This window comes from Phoenix dactylifera, chromosome 18 (genome assembly GCF_009389715.1).
Source record: "Phoenix dactylifera cultivar Barhee BC4 chromosome 18, palm_55x_up_171113_PBpolish2nd_filt_p, whole genome shotgun sequence".
In the NCBI taxonomy this organism is placed as follows: Eukaryota; Viridiplantae; Streptophyta; class Magnoliopsida; order Arecales; family Arecaceae; genus Phoenix; species Phoenix dactylifera.
This window is the reverse complement of record NC_052409.1, coordinates 1,889,643-1,912,823: the sequence shown is the minus strand read 5'-3', so window position 1 is coordinate 1,912,823 and position 23,181 is coordinate 1,889,643. Positions and strand designations below refer to the sequence as shown.

The 23,181-nt window shown below is 37.1% G+C and overlaps 2 protein-coding genes across 10 annotated transcripts; one reads left to right on the top strand and one right to left on the bottom strand.

Annotated features, from left to right (window-relative positions):
* Positions 1-1,686: 1,686 nt before the first annotated feature.
* Positions 1,687-6,763, bottom strand: LOC103699010 (pentatricopeptide repeat-containing protein At3g22470, mitochondrial-like). 6 transcript variants are annotated; one of them, XM_008781059.3, is made up of 5 exons: positions 3,965-6,763; positions 3,408-3,540; positions 2,712-3,164; positions 2,433-2,502; positions 1,687-1,981 (listed from the first exon to the last, which is right to left on the bottom strand). In XM_008781059.3, the coding sequence occupies exon 1, from the start codon at positions 6,294-6,296 to the stop codon at positions 4,038-4,040; it is 2,259 nt and encodes a 752-aa protein (XP_008779281.1). In that variant the 5' UTR covers positions 6,297-6,763; the 3' UTR covers positions 1,687-1,981; positions 2,433-2,502; positions 2,712-3,164; positions 3,408-3,540; positions 3,965-4,037. The 6 variants fall into 6 exon arrangements, 5 of the variants coding, with proteins under 5 accessions (XP_008779281.1, XP_008779274.1, XP_017696448.1 ...); XM_008781052.3 differs by having other exon boundaries at positions 2,933-3,164; XR_005506795.1 differs by having other exon boundaries at positions 2,433-3,164; positions 6,610-6,757.
* Positions 6,764-10,233: 3,470 nt separating this feature from the next.
* LOC103699032 (probable E3 ubiquitin-protein ligase RHB1A) lies at positions 10,234-22,230 on the top strand. 4 transcript variants are annotated; one of them, XM_026801816.2, is made up of 7 exons: positions 10,234-10,257; positions 10,353-10,439; positions 10,559-10,801; positions 15,999-16,138; positions 19,671-20,091; positions 21,067-21,176; positions 21,596-22,230. In XM_026801816.2, the coding sequence occupies exons 4-7, from the start codon at positions 16,073-16,075 to the stop codon at positions 21,626-21,628; spliced, it is 630 nt and encodes a 209-aa protein (XP_026657617.1). In that variant the 5' UTR covers positions 10,234-10,257; positions 10,353-10,439; positions 10,559-10,801; positions 15,999-16,072; the 3' UTR covers positions 21,629-22,230. The 4 variants fall into 4 exon arrangements, with proteins under 4 accessions (XP_026657617.1, XP_008779308.1, XP_008779316.1 ...); XM_008781086.4 differs by lacking the exons at positions 10,234-10,257; positions 10,353-10,439 and having other exon boundaries at positions 10,506-10,801; positions 16,004-16,138; XM_008781094.4 differs by lacking the exons at positions 10,234-10,257; positions 10,353-10,439 and having other exon boundaries at positions 10,506-10,801; positions 15,971-16,138.
* The last annotated feature ends 951 nt before the right edge of the window (positions 22,231-23,181 follow it).

The following is a 23,181-nucleotide window of genomic DNA, read 5'->3' as shown; positions in this document are numbered from 1 at the left end:
ATTAGGTATACCTATACTAAAATGGTATGAATCATCTCTTATAATAAAAAAAATAATTTTTGATTTGCCAAGTTAAAATTACAGAAGGAGAGTCACAGCTGTTGTGCTATGGTTTTTGTAAATATTGCTGCCATATGATATACTTGGTCTACTGGACGGCCGTGATTATTTTTATTTTTTTGGCAGGAATGACCATGATTCAATGGCCGATTAAATCTAGCATCTGGTAATTTCTCTTCTTCTTGGAATTTTAAGAGAGGAACACCGCCTCTTGTTTTGTTTTGTTTTAGGTCACGAGGACAGCGACGTTCTTACTTTCTGATAACATTGGATTCCCTGCATGACACCTTGCAAGAAACCTGCTTCCATTCTTTTTCCCTTTCATGGCGAAGGTACAGATATAATTTTCTTTTCCTTTTTTTTCCCGTTGATGTTATGATATCGGTGACGCCGTGGCTGTATGAGATGACTATAGTCTTTACATCAACGTCTCCCAAAATAAAGCATCAAACTTTATCTTCCCCCCAAAAAACATCAAACTTTATGATAACGGATATAACAATAAGATTTTGGAGGCTCGGATTGAAGTAATGATATCGTTGACGTCACGGCTGTTTGAGATGATTTCGGAGGCTTAGTGTGTATATGTACGTATGTATATCTAAATCTATCCATCCATTCATCTATGCATTTAGATATAAATATATGGATACAGATATATATAGATAGATACATCCATATCTATATATACTACTTTCCGGTTCCCTATTAAGATCCAGAGGATAATATTAAGATATATTGCTGGGAATCCAAGCGCGCAGTATGAGGAGAAACAAAAATACGGAGCAGCAGTTTTTTTCACCAAGAACATCGAAGGACCTTGTTTCAAGCATTAAGTAGTGGCTTAACATTTTCCAGCTACCTTGGTAGTTCCACTCAGTGCATATAGAAGAGAGGAAGCTAGATACTGTAAAAGTAGGACTTTTGTAGATTGTTGCAACAAGAATTTGAATTTCAAACATCTAGCAATAAAACCCTTCTAAGCATCACCACTTTGTCTAGCATCTCCAAAGCAGCTCTTTCAGCCTGCAGGAAGAGGGAACAATTGTTGTTTCTTTATCTTTAAAAGATTTCATAAAATCATCAGACTGCCTCAAATAGCAAAAAGAGAGAGTGTTATCTTCTCAACAGGTTTTTGTCCTAACAGATCCACATCCTTCCAAGTAACCTTCCTAAGAGTTCAGCCAAGAAGAAGAAAAAAGTAGTCTTCTCAAGAGATTTTGTCCTAACAGGTCCACATCCTTCCTAGTAGCCTTCCCAAGAGAACTCAACCTCTAAGACCAAAAAGCATACATTATTTATAAATGCAAGCAATAAAAATTTTGAGAGTATGACAAGAAAAAAAAATGCTGATACTAAATTGCAGGGAATCAATTGTTTACTTTGCCATAGAGATCATTTACCTGGAACCTTCCGCTTTTAGAATGAGTAGGTATTACATGACAGATCTTTTTGGTTTTCTTGAAGGTTTAGTATATAAACTTCCAAAAAGAACTTTCATTTACATTAAATGTCGTCTGAAGTTTCATGTATGAGCTCGGTAACTACCTTGGCTAACAAGGATATATGCAACTTTAAGGTTGTGGAATATAATCCAGCTGCCACTTAAAGAAAGTCATAAAAGAATGAACTGGAAAGTTTCAAGCAAGAAATAACATAACTATTTTGCTAGTCTGACATGCAGATTACAAAAAGAGTGTGAGCTAACATTATAAGCAACAGATAATCCTGATTGTACCATAATGACATTTTGTCTTCTTCACCATTGAAAGAAGGACAGAGCACCAGAATGGACCATTCCAGAAAAGGTTTCTTCTCAAGATTGACAACAAACATCCCAGACCTACAGACATCAATTGTCTACCTTTAAGCTCCTCCTAACCGCAGGTTGGTTCCCTTCGTTGAGATTACAAGCCAGCATCTAAAGATCAATCATAGTATTTGATTAGAAACTTAGATAACACAATTTTTCAAGAAAACTAAACAAAACAAATTGACATTACATAGTGGTAGGAGAAACAATACATAGTTTAGCAAACAGTTCAAACACAGGTGCAAAAGGACACACTCATCTTCAAATCAAAAAGAGCATAGATATAAACATTTAAAGCGATGCCTTATATTCTTATACTGATAAGAAAAACCAAACCAACTCAGAATCTCGCAATCATTTGTTGTTGGTATCAAACCAACTCAGAATCTTGCAATCATTTGTTGTTGGTAATAATAATATATATAGTCGCTATCAGCAGTGACAGAGGCATAATATTAAAGTTTATAAATAATTCTGTATGAAGACATTATTCAATATATGTTCAAGAACATAAACTGATCATGCAGTACAGCTAAGAAATGGTAGGATAACAACATACTTATGAACTTTTAAGAGTCAAGTCTGGTTCTGCAGGGGCTGTGGACTCAATCAGCTTTCTGATCTGACATCTATAGAGCAGGAAAAATACTAAATCATTAGAACTACTTCAAACATAGCCTATAAAGTCTATTTAGATCATCAGCAGATGCACATCAAGATGCCTTTAGATGAAGCAAAGAGATAGTGAAGAAGAATATTCTTAGTAATGACATCAGAAAAGGTCATTAAAATCTGCAAAACATGCTCAATTGGGCATAACCATGTCAGGGGCACCTACTATTTTCTTCAGACAGACAGGAGATTCATGCCTCGCATAGAACAGGACAGTGAAAGAGAAGATGCTTAGCAGACTAAAGACCACAGGCCATTCGCAGGCATAATTAAGGTGATTCATGCTGGAGTGCACATATACTATCTTCACATAGTGCTGTATTTTATGCACCCTGCAATTGCAGACTTAAAAAATATATAAAAACATATAACTCAGGTGATATACACCTCATTTTGGTCATCTGTAATAATGTGAAAGCATTGTATCTTCTGACAAAATCTGCCATTTCCTCCAGTAAAGGCACATTTCTAGGGGGAGGCAAAGCCTCTCTATAACTCAACTCCCAACCACCTTGGAACAGATTTAGGTTCTGATAATCATTGTCAATGCCATCCATGGTGGTGAATGAAAGGAGCTTTCCTGACAAATCGGAAGATTTAATGATGATGGTGGCCAGGCCTGTATGAAGGAAAAGAAGTAAAAGAATCCACATTAATTCCAACTCAAATAGCATAATCCGCTTTATAGATACTGCAGGGAATGAGCATCCAAAAATCCTGATCTAGCTGCACAGCATTTGCTAGTGCCAATTTCCTCAAAGATGATGAGGAAAAAAAACAAACAAGAAAATTTCCTATGCAAAAATTATTAGAATAATGTCTGAAACATCAATATAAGTAAAGATAGTATAAAAAAATTCACCTGAGAAAGCACTGCTCTGACAATGATGGCAAGGAGGATATGGCTTTGATGATTTGAGTCCAGATCTCCAGAACTGCCATCTTGCATCACGCTGCCTGCTTCTTTGCCAGAACATGTTATTTTATAGATACGCCTGCAAACAAGAAAATTGTTAAACATTACCAACAACTCACAAGCCTCCATGATGCCATGCTTATGAATCAATATAGGTTGGCTTTCTATTATTTTTGGAAATCCAAGGAGTGAATTAAGGTGATCTTCTCTTTTCCCGGCTCTAAAAATTCCATTTAGATGATACTATATGCACCCATAGTAGAAATACAACAGCTTTAAAAGTGTCTTGTCAATGAATTGCAGAAACCAGATTAGACATAATGAACATGACATTCCATTCAGAGTAACAAATGTAAAATGCGTTCATGTTTCTGTTTCACTTAATACTTTGTAACATAGACTTTTTGAAATATTATGTAATGATTGTAATCTAATTCTCTCACTTGCAAAAATTTTAAGAAAAAAAAAACTCGGCTATTTATCACACAACAATCCTAACTTACTTAAAAAGAATAAATAGTTGGCAGGTATGTGAACAGTCGCACATGCAAAAAGCAATAATATTTCTTTGACTGCTCAACTGTTCTCCTCTCCACAACAGTCCAACCCCAATGACAGACAAGCCGAAGCATCTGGTAAAATACCCTGCTTCATCATAATCTTATATAGCTTGTAAGCTTTATCCCAGTCTCCCATCTTGCGATATCCGGTAATGAGAGCAGTATAGGTTACCACGTTAGGAGTGAGACCAATTTTTATCATTTCATCCATCAGTGAGACTGCGATATCCATCTGAAGTAACTTGCTATATCCATCTATCAGACAAGTATATGTGAAAACATCAGGAGATAAGCCATTCCGTTCCATTTTTCTGAACAGTTCCACGGCCTTCTTCATATTTTTACGCTTGCAATAATTAGCAATTAGTGATGTAAAAACAATCGTGTCAGGTATTAAGCCCACTCCAATCATTTCTTCAAACAATTTTGTAGCTTCTGGAAGTCGTCCATCATGACAGAGACCATTTATAAGGCTTGTATAAGTAAAGATATTGGGTGTGATACCTCCCTTTAACATTCTATCATACAACATGAAAGCCATCTCCATGTTTGATGTTTTGGTGAAACCATCAATAAGGGTGCTATAGACAATAACATCAGGAACAGGCCCCCTCTTTATCAAAGTTCCAAAAACTTCCCATGCCCTATCTGGTATTCTCTCTTTGCAAAGGCCATTGATGATAACTTTATATGTATACGAATTGGGAATAATGCCCAGATCATGCATTTTATTTAAAAATATAAAAGCTTCCACTATGGATCGTTCCTTGAAAAACCCATCAATTATCACAGTGCAAGTAACAGTATTGGGGATCACCCCATTATCAACCATGAGTTGAAATGTTTCCAAGGCTTCCTTCAAGCATCCAAGTCTGCAGTAACCATAAATGAGACTGGTATAATTATAAACATCTGGAACAAAATGGTTTTGAATCATGTCCTCCCAGAGAGCAAAGGCACCAGCCAAATCCCCATGCTGGCAGTACCCATCAATGAGGATGCTATAAGCAATTTGGTCATGCTCATAACCCTGATTCCCAAACTCATGGAACAACTTTGTTGCTGTTTTTACTTCTCCTATCCCACACAATCCATGCAACAGTGAGCTACAGCTGACCATTGTAGGCATTATTCCACGGTTTACCATTTCAACAAACAGATTGTAGCCTTTAATTACATCACCTTTCTTGCAGAACCCATCAATCAGTATGCTGTAGCTATAAACATCTGGTGGCAATCCGCATTGCTTCATTTCATCCAAAACCATCAATGATTTGCTCAACTGGCCTTTCTGGCAAAAACCATAGATGACAGCATTGTAACAGTAATCATTGTATGGAAGCCTTTTATATCGCAAGTCTTGAAGAACATTCCATGCAAAATCCACGTCTCCAGCTTGGCAAAGTCCGCGGATATATGTGCAATAGGTCACTGCATTTGGGCTCACACCATTTCTCTCCATATCAAAAAGAATATCATCAGCTTCATCCCTATCTAATGTTTCTTCTCTAGTATACAAGTCCATCATAATAGTGTAAGTGTATACATTAGGTGAAGGGCTTGAGCTCTTCATATCATGAAATAAGCTTCTAGCATACTCCACCTCCTTCTTTTCAACCAAAGACTTGAGCAAGAAATTGCACAAGGGTATACTGAGCTTTAGGCCAATTCTCTTAGCCTCCAAATATGTTTCAAGAGCATCTTCAAGCATTGAGGCCTCTGCCAAGACACAGATGACAGCTTCATAGGCTTGCAGCAAGCTCATGACACCATCCAAAAGACCAACCAATGAAGAAAGCAATCCAAACAAGTTGGAGCCAACACTCTTATGGTAATCCACAATACTTCTAATCAAATATTGGACCTCTCTATGCATTCCAGCAGATGAAAAGGTCTGAATAAGCACCGCAAAGGATTCTAATGAGTGGCCCAAGCCATATTTGCTCACTGCTTCTGAGAAGCTTGTTTCGCTTGCGATGCTCCAATCCAAAGTATGCACTACGATGGCAACAAAGGGGAAAAGTGTCGGGCCTCTACCAACATAAAAATCAAAGCTTTTTGTAATACTTCTTTGCGCGATAGTGGATTCAGTGGTTGGAGTTGGGTGAAAATATTGGTCATGAAGACAAGACAAGGAAGAAGCAGAGGAGTACAGCCCCAGAGATGGTAATTTTCCAAGAAGGGCTCGACGAACCAATCCCAGTTGCACCCTACTCATAGAGTAGGGTTCTAAGTCGATGATTCCAGCTGACCCCAGAATCAAGCAAACTCCCATCAGACTAAAACTTAATAAAACATCACTGGGATAAGTCTGTAAGAAGAAACCTAGAAGAAAAATATCACAAAAATGGCTTTTCTATTGCAAATTTAAACCATATTCCACGTCAAGAAACCAGAATCATTACAAAGATTGAATCTTTTTCCGTAGAAAAAACTGCCCATCGGATTTTAACGCCAAAGATCGAATTTTTTCCGTAGAAACAACTGCCCATCGGATTTTAACTCCAAAACCCCTCAGGTCTGGAAATCTTTGACAGGAAACAAAAAAAGAGCTATGGGAGAATCGAAGAAAGAGAGAGAGACCTAACTGCCGGTAGTGCGACGAGGAATTGTAGAGGCTCGGAGAGGAACGATACATTTGGGAGCCGCTCGGAGAGAGAGAAAGTGGAGAAAATACGGCCCGCTTCCCCGCTCTCTAATGGCTTTGAGCACGGGCTGTGCACGCATCGATCAAGGTAAATGACTAGATTTTATTAACCCTAATTTTTAATATAAGTTTTCCAATTTATCATATTTAAATAAATAAAGTCGGCAAGCAATGACGACTTTACATAGAAGTACCCCACGTTTTATATTTTTATAGAGTCGGCCGGTCTTGCGACTTTACATAAAAGTACCCTACTTTTACATATTTCCACAAGAGCTGGATCTGACGAGTTCATGCAGAAGTATCCAATTGTTATGACGACTCCAAATTTTCATATTTTCACCCACAATGAAGGGAGGTGTGTCGACGTTCCAAAGAACTGAAGACTCCTAGATCTCTATTTTTTTTTCTTGGTTCCTGTAGATGCCTCTGTGTGCTCTTCTACGCTCTTTCTTGGTTCGGAGGGCTAGCCAGGATCAGGAAGAATGAAGGCAAGGTCAGTATTTTTCCCCATACTTGTTGGTTGTGTTAAGGGATGAAGCTTGGAGTCTTTTCCTGCCTTCTTGTATGAATGTTTCCTTTTGCTGGGACTTGTTAGAATCAAGGAACCTATTTTGCTTTCAAAATTGTCGCCATTGATAGCTTTTGTGCCAAATTTTCTTATGAACTTAGTACTGGAACGAAATGGCTTCCTACCTGTGCCTTCTTTGATTTCTTCTTGCTTCTCATTCGCAAGATGAAGAAACGGTGGAGAAAGAAGGTGCAATCTCTGTTTTATGTGGTCTTAAATATGTTATTTTCGATTCCTGTGGGCAGTTGCCTGGTACTAAAGATTTAAAGAATCCTCTGGGAATAAATTCTTTTTGTCTATAATTGCTTCATTAGTTCCTGATGGTGAAATATTTTGATGTTAGACATGTAATTAAGGAATTTATTAGAAATCTCTTAATTATGTTTTCTTCTTTTCCTTCTGAGCGCTTATAGCTCCAGCTTTCTAGAATCTTGATTAGTAGAAATCCACAAATCTTGTGTACCAAAAAAAAAAAATTCCACAAATCTTTAGGACTGCTTCTTGGGCCGATTAATCATAAGAAGAGGCTAAGCTGCTAGATTTTGGCTCTTGGAGCTTAACTTCTTGAATCCTTATAAGAAATCATGTTAATGGAGATCTTTGAGTATAGCATAATGGAATTAAGGTAGACCCTCCTACTGCAGTTTGGAAGTCTTTGTTCAGTTATCCTGCTTCAGGTCAAGAATTGAGGGTTCTTTATTTAATTAGAGGTAAGGATTTAGTGTAGCTTAACAAGTGAGCCACATCTTGTGGATTTAAACTAGGCGAGGTCACTGCAAGATCAATAAATCATGGAAGTAGTTATGTGTAAAGAAAAATCAGCAAATGACTATAAATCTTCATCGATAAATGTTCTCAGTTCAGAGCCATGTTTCTGAAGAATCCCAATCCAAAATTTCATATTCCTTCATTAGTTCTCAATTTATCCTATTTGTACTAAAGCCATAATAAAAAATTGTGAAAAAAATCTTGATTAATATATATTTTTCTCCTCTTCTTTTTTTTGGGTAAACATAGCCTCAAATTACGAGAATCTTGAATGTTAAATGTACACTAGATTTAGGTCCCTAGAATATATATTTGTCTTCGCTTCTTTCTTCGCATTTGGAATTGGGTCCCTAGATTTCTTCTACCAATATATTTACCGATTGGCGTGTTTCTTCTCTGCATGTCGAATTGCTAGAAGTGGTTTCAACTATTAGAGGACGCACTTTTGTTCTTCTCAAATTGTTGCTTTTGCCCAAAAATGGAGGTATTTCTATTGTTCAATTTTGATACTGCCTGTTGTGGGAATAAAGGGTCCGAACTTAATCCCACATCGACTAGATAGTGGAGAGATTTGTTCCTTAATGGAGGGGGGATATCCCTTTCTCTTCAGATGTACCTTTTGTGGGGCAAAATCGTCCGTTGAGAAGAGACTATGAAACCCCCTTCAAAGCGGACAATATCTTTGAGGAGAAGCAGTTGCCTCCACTGTCTGAGACCGAAGGGAACGAGGTCGGAGGACGATAGATCCCCCCGTAGTGCTGGACGCGCGGATCGGAGGCCGATCTCCCTTGACTTTATCAATGGTGCTTTTGTTGACAGCCCTTGACCTCGGCACAGACCTCTCTCCTCGAGGGTTATGTTGTGGGAATAAAGGGTCTGAACTTAGTCCCACATCGACTACATAGCAGAGAGGTCTGTTCCTTAATGGAGGGAGGCTATCCTTTTCTCTTCAGACGCGCCTTTTGTGGGGCAAAACCATACGTTGGGAAGAGACTATGAAACACCCTTCAAAGCGGACAATACCTCTGAGGAGAAGCAGTCGCCTCCGCTATTTGAGACCGGTGGGGATGAGGTCAGAGGACGGCAGATCCTCTGTAGCGCTGGACGTGCGGGCCGGAGGCCAATCTTCCTTGACCTCATCGCTGCCCATTTTTTATCTCTTTTATGCATCTTTGAAGCAATATGACTTGTAATAAGTATCAATTTTTTTGAAAAAATGTGCTTAGTAGCAGATTGAAGCTATCTTTCTAATAGTTCACATAGTTTTTCAGTTTTTGTACTTAAAGACTACATTCATGTTACTCCTACATCTCAAGTTAAGGTTGTTCCTGAATTCTTATGGTGCCAGGGTTTCGCGTTGGTCATTCATGGGCAGTTATTTCCGATAGTTGTAAAAACAACTGGTTTTGATATAATTTGCATATGATGAACAGGCTGACTTGATATATTTGGAAACATGAGCTCATGTGGTAACAAATGTTAAATGCTTGATGTATTATTGTGAGAACTCATATGGGCGTATGTTCAATTCTACATCAGTTAGTCGTTTGATAGATCTTGAATATTTATAACGGATCAAGCAATCCAAATAATATTTTTTGACTTCCCATTTTGGAGGAGGTCCTGAGTTGTGATACATGGTATTACAGTGAACTCGGTCTATATCCTATGTAGACTAGAAGACACTGCAGTATGGGTCCTAAATAGCTTGATGAGTACGTCAGAGCTTAAATAGGGAGAGTATGTGAGGATCCATGCGGACGTGTGTTTAGTTCCATATTGATTAATTATTGAGACGATTTTAAGTATTTATACAGAATTAAAAAATCTAAACACTATCTTTTGGCTATTCATTTCGGATAAGGTCATGGGTTATTATAGTTATTATTTGCTTTTGCGAATATGATATCTTTTGTATTTAATAGGTGGCGATCCTAGATTTTACCTAACAAAATAGGGGTTTCAATAAATTAAGCTAGCCCGGCTAAGCAATAAGCTCAACCGGCTTTAAACCCGGCTTATATGGGAGAGCAGCCTAGCTGGGGTTATCGTGCCGCCCGGGGGTATTAAAGCAAGCAAAGTGGAGACCGCCACATTAGCCTGCCACGGCCACGTGGCGTCAAGTCCAAAGCCCCATTCACTTTCGCCAGGCGGCCGGTAACGTATTATGGGAATGGGAGCGCGGCAGGAGGACGGTTCCGAGCTTGGATTCTTGGAATGCCGCGCACTAAATCCCGAGTCCAGTCGAAGGTCAGAATTCTTCCCACTTTTAATTCCCAATCCAAGTTCCCTCCCCTTTAACATCAATTCCTGCTTTCCCTATATTTGTTTTAATGCGATAACAGATCTGCCGTCCGTTTACTTGAACCGACATTAGTGGACGGAAGATTGAGCGCAAGCATAGATACTTATATGCGGAAGAATCTATAAAGGTAGCGCGGCCTCTCTCTCTCTCTCTCTCCTTCCCTAAAGAAAACAGATCTTTTTTTAACATCGATATTTGATTTCTCCCACTTCGTTCTTGGCTTTTCATATTCTATTCGGTTTAAAGCCTCAGACGAAACCCCTCCGCGCTCTCGCTCTCGCTCTCGCTCTCGCCGATGGAGTAGCGGATGAGGCCGAGGACGATCCTCGATTTCTGACGACTCAAGAAACCCCTATCAGCGTCTCCCAGGTTTAAGAGATGAATTTCGGCGATCTTTCTCTCTACTGGTAAAACCGACGGATTCTTGTTCTTCTTCGCCTCTCCCCGGTCTCCGCGAGCCGTGGACTTCGATCGGGATCTTGAATTCTGGTGCGTTTCTTCTCCCTTTTGTTGAGGGCTTTGACCGATGATCGTGTATTGATCAATATAGAATTCGGTGGTTCTTTAATTAGATTAGGGCGATTGTGGCTGGAGTCTTTTGTTTGGTATTCCATGTCAATGAATCTTCGTACAAAGTGCTGCTACTGTCTTGCGATCAGAACTCATGAAACGTGGCTCTGGAATTGCTTTGTGGTTCTTTATTGGATTATCGGATTTCTTTTGATTTTTCAGGAAAAAAATGTTTTTTAACTAATACTAAACTTTTGAGTGGGAACCTGTTCTTGAGCTGCTGGTATCTTGCAGAGCTGGTTGTTTTATTGAATTTAATGAATTATTTCTTTCTGGTATCTGGCTTAATGCAACTCTTTCGTTAATTACATCTTTTCAACAGTTGAGTGTTCTATAGGATCATCAACTTAGCTATATTGTCAGTTCGTGGAGAATCAAAAAGCAGTTATATATTGTCAGTTCGTGGAGAATCAAAAGCAGTTATACTTCAAAGGGGGTAGAAATGATCATTGGTAAATGGCAATAGCGTGGTGTTACAGGACAATTTGTTCATGTATTAACTTGATGGCTATATTATTCCTAATATGTTAACCTCAGGGTCTGATATTGGAAATGTAACTTGCCATGCAATTTGTGTTAATGTGTTGTCTCTGAGGATGCTGACTTTGTGGCCTTGTGTAATTGGAGGGGAAGGAACATCAGATACATTTGTGTAGTGACTATAGGAAGTAAAGAGGATGTTCAGACTTTCGATTGTTGACTATCAGGAGATCATAACCATAGCCATAACCATCTAGCCAAGGTTCACCATCTTGGTTAAAGGTGGCAATTTACAATCCGACTTGTCAACCTGACCCGCGAATGACCCATTTTAAGTAGGTTTTGAGTTGACATAAACAAATTTCGGTTATAAATGGGTCAACCCGTCTAACCTATTTATCGAATAGGTTTGGCTCACATTTAGATCTTTGATTCATTTAATCTGTTTTGACTCATTTAATAATTGGATCGGATCATTATCCAACTCATTTAACCTGTATAAAACTTGTTTAACCTATTTGAAACCTGCTTAACCAATTTTTGACATGTTTAACCTGACCTGCTTAACTTGTTTAAATCCATTTTACTTGTTAAAAACTTGTTTAACCCATTTAACCTGTCTTGACCTGTTTAATAAACGGGTTATATAGGTCGGGCCGAGTTACCAATTTAATAAACAGGTCGGATTCAAATCTAAACTTTTAACCTGTCGGGTTCGGGTCGACGAATTTTTGATCCGACCCGGATCCGACTCGACCTATATCTGATGTGCTTTGACCTGATTGCCACCCTTAATCTCGGTGCTAGATTCCGTATTGGTACCATCCTATTATAATATCGGTACGTCCATTACAGGAGCTAGTTCAATATACCGAATGTTAGTACACGCTTAGTACCGTATACTGGTTCGACCTGGTATAGTACGGTATAATCGATACACATCAACATCGACTGGTACGACAAACCTTGCATCTAATGTTTTCCAACTATTTGGGATTGGCTTTATGACTTTTTATTCACCACGCATTGCTATATAAGCCAATCTCTTATATTATTCCAAGTTTTTCTATAGTCTTTTTTATAACCTCCAACCATGTAATTGTTAGGTCCTTTTCTCCTTTTTTTTACCATTTTCAACGCAAACCAACGCATCTTTCCTCATTGGTGCCTTTTAGATTTTTGTTGTATATGTTCATACTATCTCAGTTGATTTTTTGTTACTTCATCCTTAATTTGTACAACTCTTACAACTCCTTTAATATTTTTTTATTTTATCTTTTCTAGTTTTAGCAAATATCCATATCAATATTCACATTTCTTCAAATCATGTATTTCCTTTATTGCCCAGCACCTTGAGATATACGACATGGCAAGCCTTGTTGTTCTGTAGTTTTTTTTTTTTTTAAAGTCTTCAAGATATGCATCTATGATATGATATTCTGGATACACCTCTTTTTTATCCAACCATCTTTAATTCTATTATATATGTCTTCATCCATCTTCCCAGTATTTTATATAATGGGTCCTAAGTAATGAAAACAGCCATTTTGTGGTATATTTTGGTCATAAATCTTAATTGGTATCATATTTTTCATTTTCATTCTTACTAAATTTGCATTCCATATACCGTGCCATTATTCTAATCTTAAAGCCCTGATCCTTCAATTTTTTTCCCACAAGTCCAATATGATATTTAATGTAGTTCTCTTTTCATTAATGAATAGTTTATCGTTTTCAAATAACATACACCATCGTATATCTTCCTGAATACTAGCAGTAAGTTTATTATATTTAGTGTAAAAAGATATGGGCCTAGTGACGATCCTTGATGCAAGTCTATACTAATTGGAAATGCACTTGGTGTATCATAACAACTTCTAATACATGTAAGTGCCCCAATGTACATGTTTTCAATACACTCTTCCTTCTTAAAGTCCATTGAATTACTTTTTTTAGGACTCCTATCATAAGCTTTTTGTAAGTTAATGAAAATCATATGTAGACTCTTCTTTTTTCTCTATATTTTTCGATCAAATATCTACGTAAAAGACGGCCTCTGTTGTTGATTTTTTAGGCATAAATCTAAATTAGTTATCTGGAATAGTTGTTATTTTTCTTAATTTTAAGTCAGTTACCTTTTCCTATAAGTTCATACAGTCGGCTCATAAGCTGAATTTCCCAATAATTAGAATAATTATGTACCTCATCTTTTTTCTTATAGATAGATTCTATAATATTTTTCTAATCATTTGATATCTTCTTCGCTTGTAAGATTTTATCAAATTAGTTTGTAAGCCAATTTAACCCAATATCTCCTATGATTTTTCATATTTTGGTAGGTATTTCATTAGGCTAATGCCTTTTTTTTTTGCCATTGGGACAACTGCACCACTTTTATATCTCTTAAAATACTGGACTACTTGCTTTTAGCTAATGGATAGATGCATCCACATGCTTCTTCCTAGTGTTTTTCTCTTTTGAATAACATGGACCATAACACAGCCTTCTGAAGATCAAAATCTAGAGGATAAGACTATAGAGGAAAGAGCATAAGGTTGGCTCTTTGTGCAAGTGAATTATGATGGAAACTCTTTTTTTCTTCAGACAACTGCTTCAAACGGCTATATATCTCATTGTAATTCTGAATGCCTGCTAGATTGATTACTTGTGTTGTTTGAACATTGCCTTGTTATGTGTATAAAGACCATGTGTATATTTTGTTCTCTCCCCATTCCTCTAGGCTTGGTCTTCCCTCACCAATTGGATTAAGTCTAAGGTTAGGGTTGCTGGTGTTCCTTTTGAAAATTGGTCAAGAAAAATTTTTCTCTTGAACTCACTATAAAGTTTTGAGCTGCCGCTCATGGTAGAACTGTTGGTTTATTTGCTTATCATATCAATGCAGGGTTTTTTTCAAGAGCTGGTGGTCTTATCAGACTAAAATGAGATTGAGTTGAAAATTCTTTAGGGTTTCGCGCTTTTGTTTTTTCAGACATCTGGTTAATTATGTCTTTTTTAAGAATCAAATGTCATATTGAATTGTAGACTGAACCATGTTATAGGTTAGTGCAGAAGGAAGAGTGAGTAATATTCATATGGTGTAAGGAAAGAGCCTCTATCTGATGATGCGGAGTTATTGCTTGGTCTTTTATGGCGAGATTTATTTTTCTCTTATTTTTTAAGCCTTAGTAGTACATATTATAATCTCACGATCTAGCAGTTAGAAGTAGGGCCATTTTGCTCCCCAGGATGTTAACTTGGCAGCCTTGTGTAGTTGGAGGACCAAGACATTGGATATCTATACACATCAACATATGAAGAAAAGTGGATACTTCTAGCGGTCTAGCTTTCGATTGTTCAATATCAAAACCCCTGCTAAAAGTAATAGCTATTAATGGTTAGAGATCATAATAGTCAGAATTTAGAAAGTACACGTATAATTAGGTGCACTAAAGCAAATCAATATCTTGTTGATACAATTTGATTATGGTCAAATTTTTAGGAAGCTTTAATAGTTAAAGATTTATTTGATTATCTTCCCCACTTCACCATTGTTATTTGAAACTTAGTTGTTTAGGACTTAGGAGTTCTATTATGCAAATGGTGTCTAAGGTTTGGATAAATGGTATATAAATTTTAACCAATAGTCCAAGGTTTTGGTCTGATTAAATGTGCTTTCTTAGGTTAAATTGATGGAGTATCATGTGAGCCACTGTTACTGAAGTATGTGATTATGGTTGTGGATTATTTTTCGAATTGCTCACTATGCTCAAAAGACTAGTGATGTGATTGTTGGTATTTCATGAAGGAATAACCCTTTAACAGTTCCTACGTGTAATGTGAGTGATGGAGAGATATGATTCTAATTATCAACATTGGTTGTAGATCATGATTTATTTAATAACATTTTGATGAAAGAAATGTATGAAAATGATTGTGATTCTTTGGTCAATGGATAATATTTGTACTATGGTCTAGATGGATATTTTTTAGGGGTAAACTCATTAATCAAAGAATCATTGATTAGAGGAGTTGAAAATAACTGTTTTAAGTTGACAATTTCATGTTAGCCTCAGTTTTGCTGGCCGATGACCTGATTCAGGCTTTGGATCAAGCACTCAATAAACATGTTAACATCACCACTTGCCGTAATGACATTAAATAACATCCACCAGTTAGTTTATTATTGTTTTGAGATCAACTTTTCTAATAAGTTTAGAATTTCATGTTAGCCTCAGTTTTGCTGGCCGATGACCTGATTCAGGCTTTGGATCAAGCACTCATTAAACATGTTAACATCAACACTTGTCATAATGGCATTAAATAACATCCACCAGTTAGTTTATTATTGTTTTGAGATCAACTTTTCTAAATCCATATGCATTTGTATTACTCGGATTAGAATAATTCTGGCTTGTGATGGCTTTATCAGCTTGTTTGGATAACCATGCTTTAAGACATATTAGCTTGTTGCTTTCACATGTGCGCGCGCGCACGCACATGTAAAGAGGCTGTATCCAACAAAAATGTATTATTCTGCCTTACATATCATCTCAGTATTTCTGGCTTGAGCGATGCTGAAAATTATTAATTCAGTGGTGTGTTCTATAGCTAATTGGCTTGGTGTCTCTTACGTCAGCCTAGAGGAAACAATGCTCCAGCGACATGTAATTCCTGTTGGACTACAGTGACTGAAGATACGGATAATAAAAAATGGGCGGTCTCTGCTGCCGTTCATCCAGAAGTGGTGAATCAGATAGAGAACCAGTTTATTGCTATGTGCGTAGCTCCTGCATTTGCATTAGTTTTTTTTAATATTTCAAATTTAACCTATACTGTTTATAGTTTTGATCTTTTATTAGCTATTAAATTCAGGTTTTATCAGAACAACACTTTTATTCTTAAAATATGGATTTTATATGTCTTCTATTGTTAAAATGTGGATTTGCTTGCTTGCTTTATGTTCAGGTGAATAAAACTATGGATTACATTTCCCTCTGCTGCTCTCACTCACCAAACGTGGAAGAAACTTGATTCTCATTTTTCTCATGATTTTCCCTGGGTTTTGTTAATGTACTGCTTTTATAATGGTGCTAATAGGAAAAGGGAAAAATCCTCAACAGCATGATGTTCTGATGCCATTTTGGAATGTAGGAAGTCTGAACCAGGAGCTGGTGTGGGAAGTGCTATGCTGGAAAGTTTAAGGTAGATGTACTTAATAAAAATTGATTCTTGGATTTAAAAACAGATTATAAAATAGAATTTTAGTTGCTTCTAATACAAATACAATTTGGTCAGTCAAGTTGCGAATTGAAATGTCAGTACATGGATATGGTAGCAGGAATAAAATTTGACAGTTTCGATACTGTATTTTTAAAAGAAACAACTAAGCATTTTAAAAAAGGAGAAGGTGTAAGCAAGGTATCCGGACTCTCGATATGAGGTGTAAGGCTCATTGATTAACACATAAAAGGTTTAAAAGTTTGATAAAAGTTAACGCAAAAGGTAGCAGGGTAATAGATGTCAATTTTTTGTTTGAACTTTGGACTTTACGATGAAATCTGTTGTGGATCACACATTCCGCATGCTAGTGTCCATAAATATCTTAAAAGGTAGACAGTAACCTATCTTACCAAGACTCAGCTTGGAATTTGAGCCTACAAGCATGCAAACATATAACTAAGATGGATTTCTTCCCTTTCATTTGGTTGCTAAAACAATCAAAGCATTACTTGCGTGCTTCTCATAGAAGGCATAGTTTAAAGGTGTCTGACATGAATCTCTTAACATTACACCATTTTCATGTTATAAAGCCTCATTATTGTCCTTGAGGTGCTATGAAAATCAAGCCCCAAGGCATGGGGTGAGGCAAGCCTCAAGTAAGCCTTATATAAGTCCAATATTAAATGGTTGAGGTTGTCTGCAATAAACATGAACAGTTGGACTGCTGTTTGTGTATATACAAGCTCATAGCAAGGACATTACATGAAGCTAATTGATTTAATTTGGGTAGTCGATTCATGTGGACATGATGGCATTTTTTATTTTTTCATGGTGTCTTTTTTCCCCCACTTATTTTTGGTTTTAAAATTGTGATGTAATTAATACTAGAAAAGGGTTTTTTTGGAAGGTGGGAAATGAGATTAATGCCGCTCTGCATCACTTTGATTTTATCAATGCGGTATTAGCACCTGAGCTGAAGAGAACCTCACAGCTTATGGATTTTCGTTCTTGTCTCCTTTTCATAATCATCATTAGCTAAATACTTGTTTACTTTGATGAAGCTACATCTTTTTTCTTTCTTGTTGTCCGTTTTGATAGGTGGGTGAGGTGAGTTGGAGTCATAACCACTGCCACAGTACTACCTCTTCTTGCTCTTATTCAACACGATCTAAAATCATATGAATACTACTGCCAACTCTGTGTAGAATTTGTTCACATTGGAAATCAAATTTGTGTTACTCTCTAATCTATATAACATGGGCATTAGGGGAGTCAATTGCCATCATAAAAACACTATCTAAGTATACTCCACTCTTTACTGAATACACCCATTTCATTCTATTCTATCAAATACTGTTTAATGAAGAGAAATAAATAATGGTGCATCTGATATTGACAGTGTTCTCATAAATTTATACATGAAAAAAATCTGATGGAAACACTTTAACCTCAAACTTTTCATTATTCAGTGAGATCACAGCTTTGCATATCCAAGCACTAGATCTTTACATGGAATTTTTTCAAATAAAAAAAACTTATTCAGTGAGATCACAGCTTTGGTCAAATTTATGAATTTGACCTCATCATTCATGGTCATATTCTTGTAAATGGTCAAATTTATGAATTTGACCTCATCATTCATGGTCATATTCTCGTAAATGGTGACATCATATAATATGGTTATACCACACCCAACCTTTTCCTTTGGTCATGTTGCTCATGTGCTTCTTCATATCCAACTTTTTTATTTTTATTGCAGAGCCGAACCACTAATGATATACGATGACCACATAAAACTATAATGGCACAACATTCTCTGACCTTGTTTCAATCTTAGATGCAGCATCTGCTGATCAGTATATCTTTCCTCTTCTCGATAAGCACTAAGGTAGTGTAATTAATTTGCTTGAGAATTACTAAACATTTTCAGCTAAACATACATGCCCAACATTCTACACATCAATTCTTATAGCCAATCTAATTTATGATCATATATATCTGAGGCTGCACTTTGTTTAGGGATATGAAAATGTGGGATAGAAATGGTTATTCAACAAATCATTCCTACTTTTGCTTGCTATGATTTTTGGAACAACTCTATGTTGAGGGTGCCTTTATCTACTAAAAAAGAAAGTATGTCAGCATAAATGAAGGCTTTATTGCCAGGAATAGCTTATGACAGCTTTTACTGGAATAGTTGTGCTTGGCATAAACAGTCCTGACTCCCGACCTTAATTATATTCCTTGCGTATGTCCTTTAGTAAGCTGTGCAGGCATAAGGCTTTCCAAGCCCATTATCTATTTTATATATTGAGATTCTGCTAATTAATCTTGAATGCTCCATCCAACTACCTTTCCCTATAGCCTCTTGATATGGTTGCTATGTGCAATTTCAAAGGCATGAGTGAAATCTTTTTTTAATTTTGTGTTATATTCTTTTCTCCATGGTTATCAGGATCCTTTCAGGGATTTTACAGTAGATGCTACCGTTGCTTATAATGTGCATAGTTCTGTTGATATCCTATTCAAGCCCATGACCTCCTGTTCTGTTTGCTAAAGTGTCTATGGAGTCGCATACTTCATGGCATGAGCGTCATCCACTAATTTCAAAGATAGTGTGATCTGTAATATGGTAGCTTTATAAAAAGATCTACATGTCTAGTACGATGTCATTATTTTTTGTAGAAATTTGTTCATTGATGTTGTATATGGAGATTGTATGTGCATCTGCTCTGCGTGGTGTATTTGGAGATTGTATGTGCATCTGCTCTGCGTGGTGTCTTGCTTAGGTCTTCAAGAATTATAATGCTTTCCTTTTTACTGCATCTTATGTGATGGCTGGCTTTCTATAATTCTGTTTAGTTTGGGGGATTTTGGGGAGGAAGTGTCTCTTTCAAGTTATGTGCACCAGCTTCAGTTACATTAGAGATGTTGCTTGTTGACACACCTTGCTATACGCTAATACAATAAAGCACGTTGTTTATTATTTTTTTTTACCATTGATATCCTCTAATTTCAGGATAATTAATTTTGAGATACGAGTTTTCCATACAAATATATTATGTCAAACCTCGATTCCTTTGTGCAGTGCCCGCAAGATTTAGAGGTGTATGGCCCATTGTCTACCACCCATGGTACATCTTCTGTAGTCTCTGATGGACTCCTTGTCGATACAAATTTGGAGACATCTATTCCAGATGCTTACCAGGCACCTCCTGCACCATTGCCTTATGATGTGCGCTTAGCAAGTTCACGAACGTCACCTGGAAGTTTAGAAAATTGTGGAAACAAGACTGATCATGTGCATCCAGCAGACTCCCAACCAACACGGGAAACTGATGAAATGTTAGAAGGTTCAGATACATGTGGGGCTTTAGAAAAGTCAGACTGCAAGAGTAAAACTGATTTTGAGCATGACTCCCCTAAAACAGAAGATGAACCTTCCAAGGTGGATGCACCTATTGCTTCAGCTACTGATGAGGAAGATGTTTGCCCCACTTGTCTTGAAGGTATTGTTTTGTCCCTTTATAGAGAGTCACATCTTATTGTGCCACATTGCAATAGCGAGAATAAAACTTTGCACTTAATGAAATATGTGCTCTGGAAGAGTGGGAATAGTTTTTCAATTTTGTTAACTTTTCTGGATCTCAGTTGTGTCGAAAGAATATGATTAAAATGAAGGAAACAGAAATTGATATGGTTATTTGCTTCTAGAAACCTGTAAAATTTGAGCTGCATTTTTTCTTTTTGGCTTGAAAGACATGAAAGAAAATGCATTATGTTTTATTAGTTGAGGTATGCAGTCTTAACCATTGAGGACAATATTTGAAAGAAACTCCTATGGCTTCTTTGCACTGGTTATGTCCCGCATTACCTAACTTATGAAGCAGAGGATGTATTGCTTTCTCTAAAAGCAAACAATGACAAGTTGATCGATTTGGTTGATCAAATAGCTATCTTTTTCTTTTGTCAACTATCAATCAGGTATAGCATTATGGGCTATGTGCTGCTCTAGTTTAGTAGTTTGTGGGAAAAAGCTTATTTTATAGCAACTAATATATCATCACTGAGAAAGTTGTATAGCCTTATATAAATACAATAAGTTTCTTCTTGTTTTTGGCACTCAATTTGACTTCAGTCAAGCTAGTATTCATATCGTTGCCACTTGGAGACTTTCCTGCTTCTATTTTTAAAAAGTCATGATTTTCATTTCTGAAAAATGATCATATTTGAGATGATACCGAAATCGATATAGATTCCTGAGCTAGTGAACAGTCAGCAGCAGGGTTGGTTATTCAAGTTCAAGGCCTGCACGTGATCAGATTCCTGTTGGTACACTACCATGAAAGTTTACATCTCATGATTTATTAAGAGTCTGATGTCTTGATGGCAGATCATTTGCATATGCTTGAAGTGATCTTAACTTTTGTATTGCACTTAGAGCTAAAGAGTCTGATAAATTTCATTACCTGTTTCTTTTGCAGAGTATGATGCAGAGAACCCTCGCATTTTAACAAAGTGTGAACATCATTTTCACCTCTCTTGCATTCTTGAGTGGATGGAGAGGAGTGATACTTGCCCCATTTGTGACCAGGTTTGCCTAGCAAAGAATTGTAACTATATAATGCTTCTTGTATTTGGCAATCTTGTTTCTTCATGCATCATCGCCAAGCCAAGTTCTCAAGTTTCTGCTGAATTTTAACTGTTGGGACAGCATAGCACATTTAGATGCCGATCAGTATTAGTATATATGTATAAATTATTGTTATGAGGTTTGTTGAAAGTAGTCTTTACCTGCCTCATAATCTACATATATCTTAGCAACTTGTAACCTGTTTTAGAAAGTGAAAAGCCAGGGATGAACATTCCTGCCGAGAATCAGAAAAGAAATGAATTTATGATGCACGCGAACAGTACGTAATCAAAAAAAATAAAGGCCAAAATGCATGATCTGCGCTTTTGAAGGGTGTATTATTATCCTGGGAATACTGAACATATGATTTCTTATTGCAGATCATGATGATCGATCATATGTCTAGTGGGTAGCACTGGATATCTACAATGGTGAGGTTTTAGTTTTCAGGCCCTTTGGAGTGGATGCCAGCCTGAACAGAAGTATTGTCTACTCATCTTTACACTAATAATTGGCGGAAGCAAATGTCCCTACGGTAGTCTGTTCATAATATGAAGTTTTCGACTCTCAAGTATCAATATTGTGGGTCAAATTTTTTTGGATTGCCTAAAGGAAAATAGGTAAAAGTGAAATGTTTTGCTTTGTTCTGCATCATTCCTGTAAAGCTTTAAATTTTTTTGTGATGCTGAATGGCTGGCAGATGGAATTTAAGATGTGGTGGTCGCATGCCAGGTCTGGATGTGAGACTAGAAATTCTTTTGCCCTATTTCTGAAGCTTTTATTTTTCTTTTTTTGTCCTGGCTTGTCTTCCAGTGAGTTGGTTGTATTTTATATAGTTCAGGCAATTTCTCATCTGCCATGTATATTGGAGTTGTATAGGAATTCCCCCCCCCCCCTCCCTTTTTTTGTGATGTTTCTTGTCCAGTGTATGAAAGATGCACAGTGATCCGTAAGACACATTTTGTTTTTGTTTCATATAGCTGAAGAATAATGATCTTCGTTATGTTATAAAAAACTATAGAAGTGTCTGAAATGACCAGGTGCGCATATTCACGTTTTCAATCGAGGTGCCTAGCAGCATTGGCACCCGTTTGTTATGATGTTTTCAAGTATTTAGCAATTCTTAGCCTTTTCCTTCAGAGAAATATTTATGGTGGGGGTCGGTTTTGTGGGTTTTGTGGGAGGCTCGTGCAAGCCATCAAGTCACGAATGTTTTGATCGATTGCATATTTATCGAGGGCATTGTTTTAATGCTTGTCTTGTATTTTTCTTGGCAATTGACTTAATGTCTGTCAGAGGATGCATTTAGGATTATTTTCCCCCTCCCCCTGTTTTGGTATAGTACATAGTAGGGCACTTGCATGTTTGGTTTTCAGGTGACTAACGTAGCTAATGTGCTTGTACTCAAGCGAGCAATTTGTACGCGGCCGCGATTAATTAAAAAGAATTATCGTGGAATAATGAGGATGATACCTCAAAAGTGTGGAGAAAATGTACAGGAATGAGGCAGGTGAGGCTTCTTTATTTATTATTATTTTTTAAGATGGTTGGTTGTCTCAGGTTGCCGTATTTTTTTTCCACTTTAGCATGTCCTTGCAACCCATGGTCTGTAATCATTGATGCTGTCAATTTGGCCCTCCCGGAAACATTATTAGGTGACGGAACCGGGCGATGGAGCATGTATAAATAGCCCACGGGAATTCTGAACTATGCTCGTACAATTGGCACAGGTTTAATTGGGCCAGGTTCAGTCCAGAATGGCTCCAGTCTTTACTGGCCTGCAGTTGGGATGGAACTCATGTTACTGCGTTGAGCTTATTGCTTCTTGTCAAGATCCAAACCCTGATCTAGCTTAAACTGGCTGGAACTATCATCAACAATAAACCCTGATAGCAGGAGTTTAAGGTGGCACCATCACATGGAACGATATGGATGTCAAAACTCGCCCCGGATGGACCCTTTCCTT

Coding starts and splice junctions, on each gene's coding strand:
- LOC103699032 (XM_026801816.2), top strand. CDS start 16,073: ATGGGCGGTCTCTGCTGCCGTTCATCCAGAAGTGGTGAATCAGATAGA. Junction 20,092..21,066: donor TTGCCCCACTTGTCTTGAAG/GTATTGTTTTGT, acceptor TTTCTTTTGCAG/AGTATGATGCAGAGAACCCT. Junction 21,177..21,595: donor CTTGCCCCATTTGTGACCAG/GTTTGCCTAGCA, acceptor TTCTTATTGCAG/ATCATGATGATCGATCATAT.
- LOC103699010 (XM_017840959.3), bottom strand. CDS start 6,296: ATGGGAGTTTGCTTGATTCTGGGGTCAGCTGGAATCATCGACTTAGAA.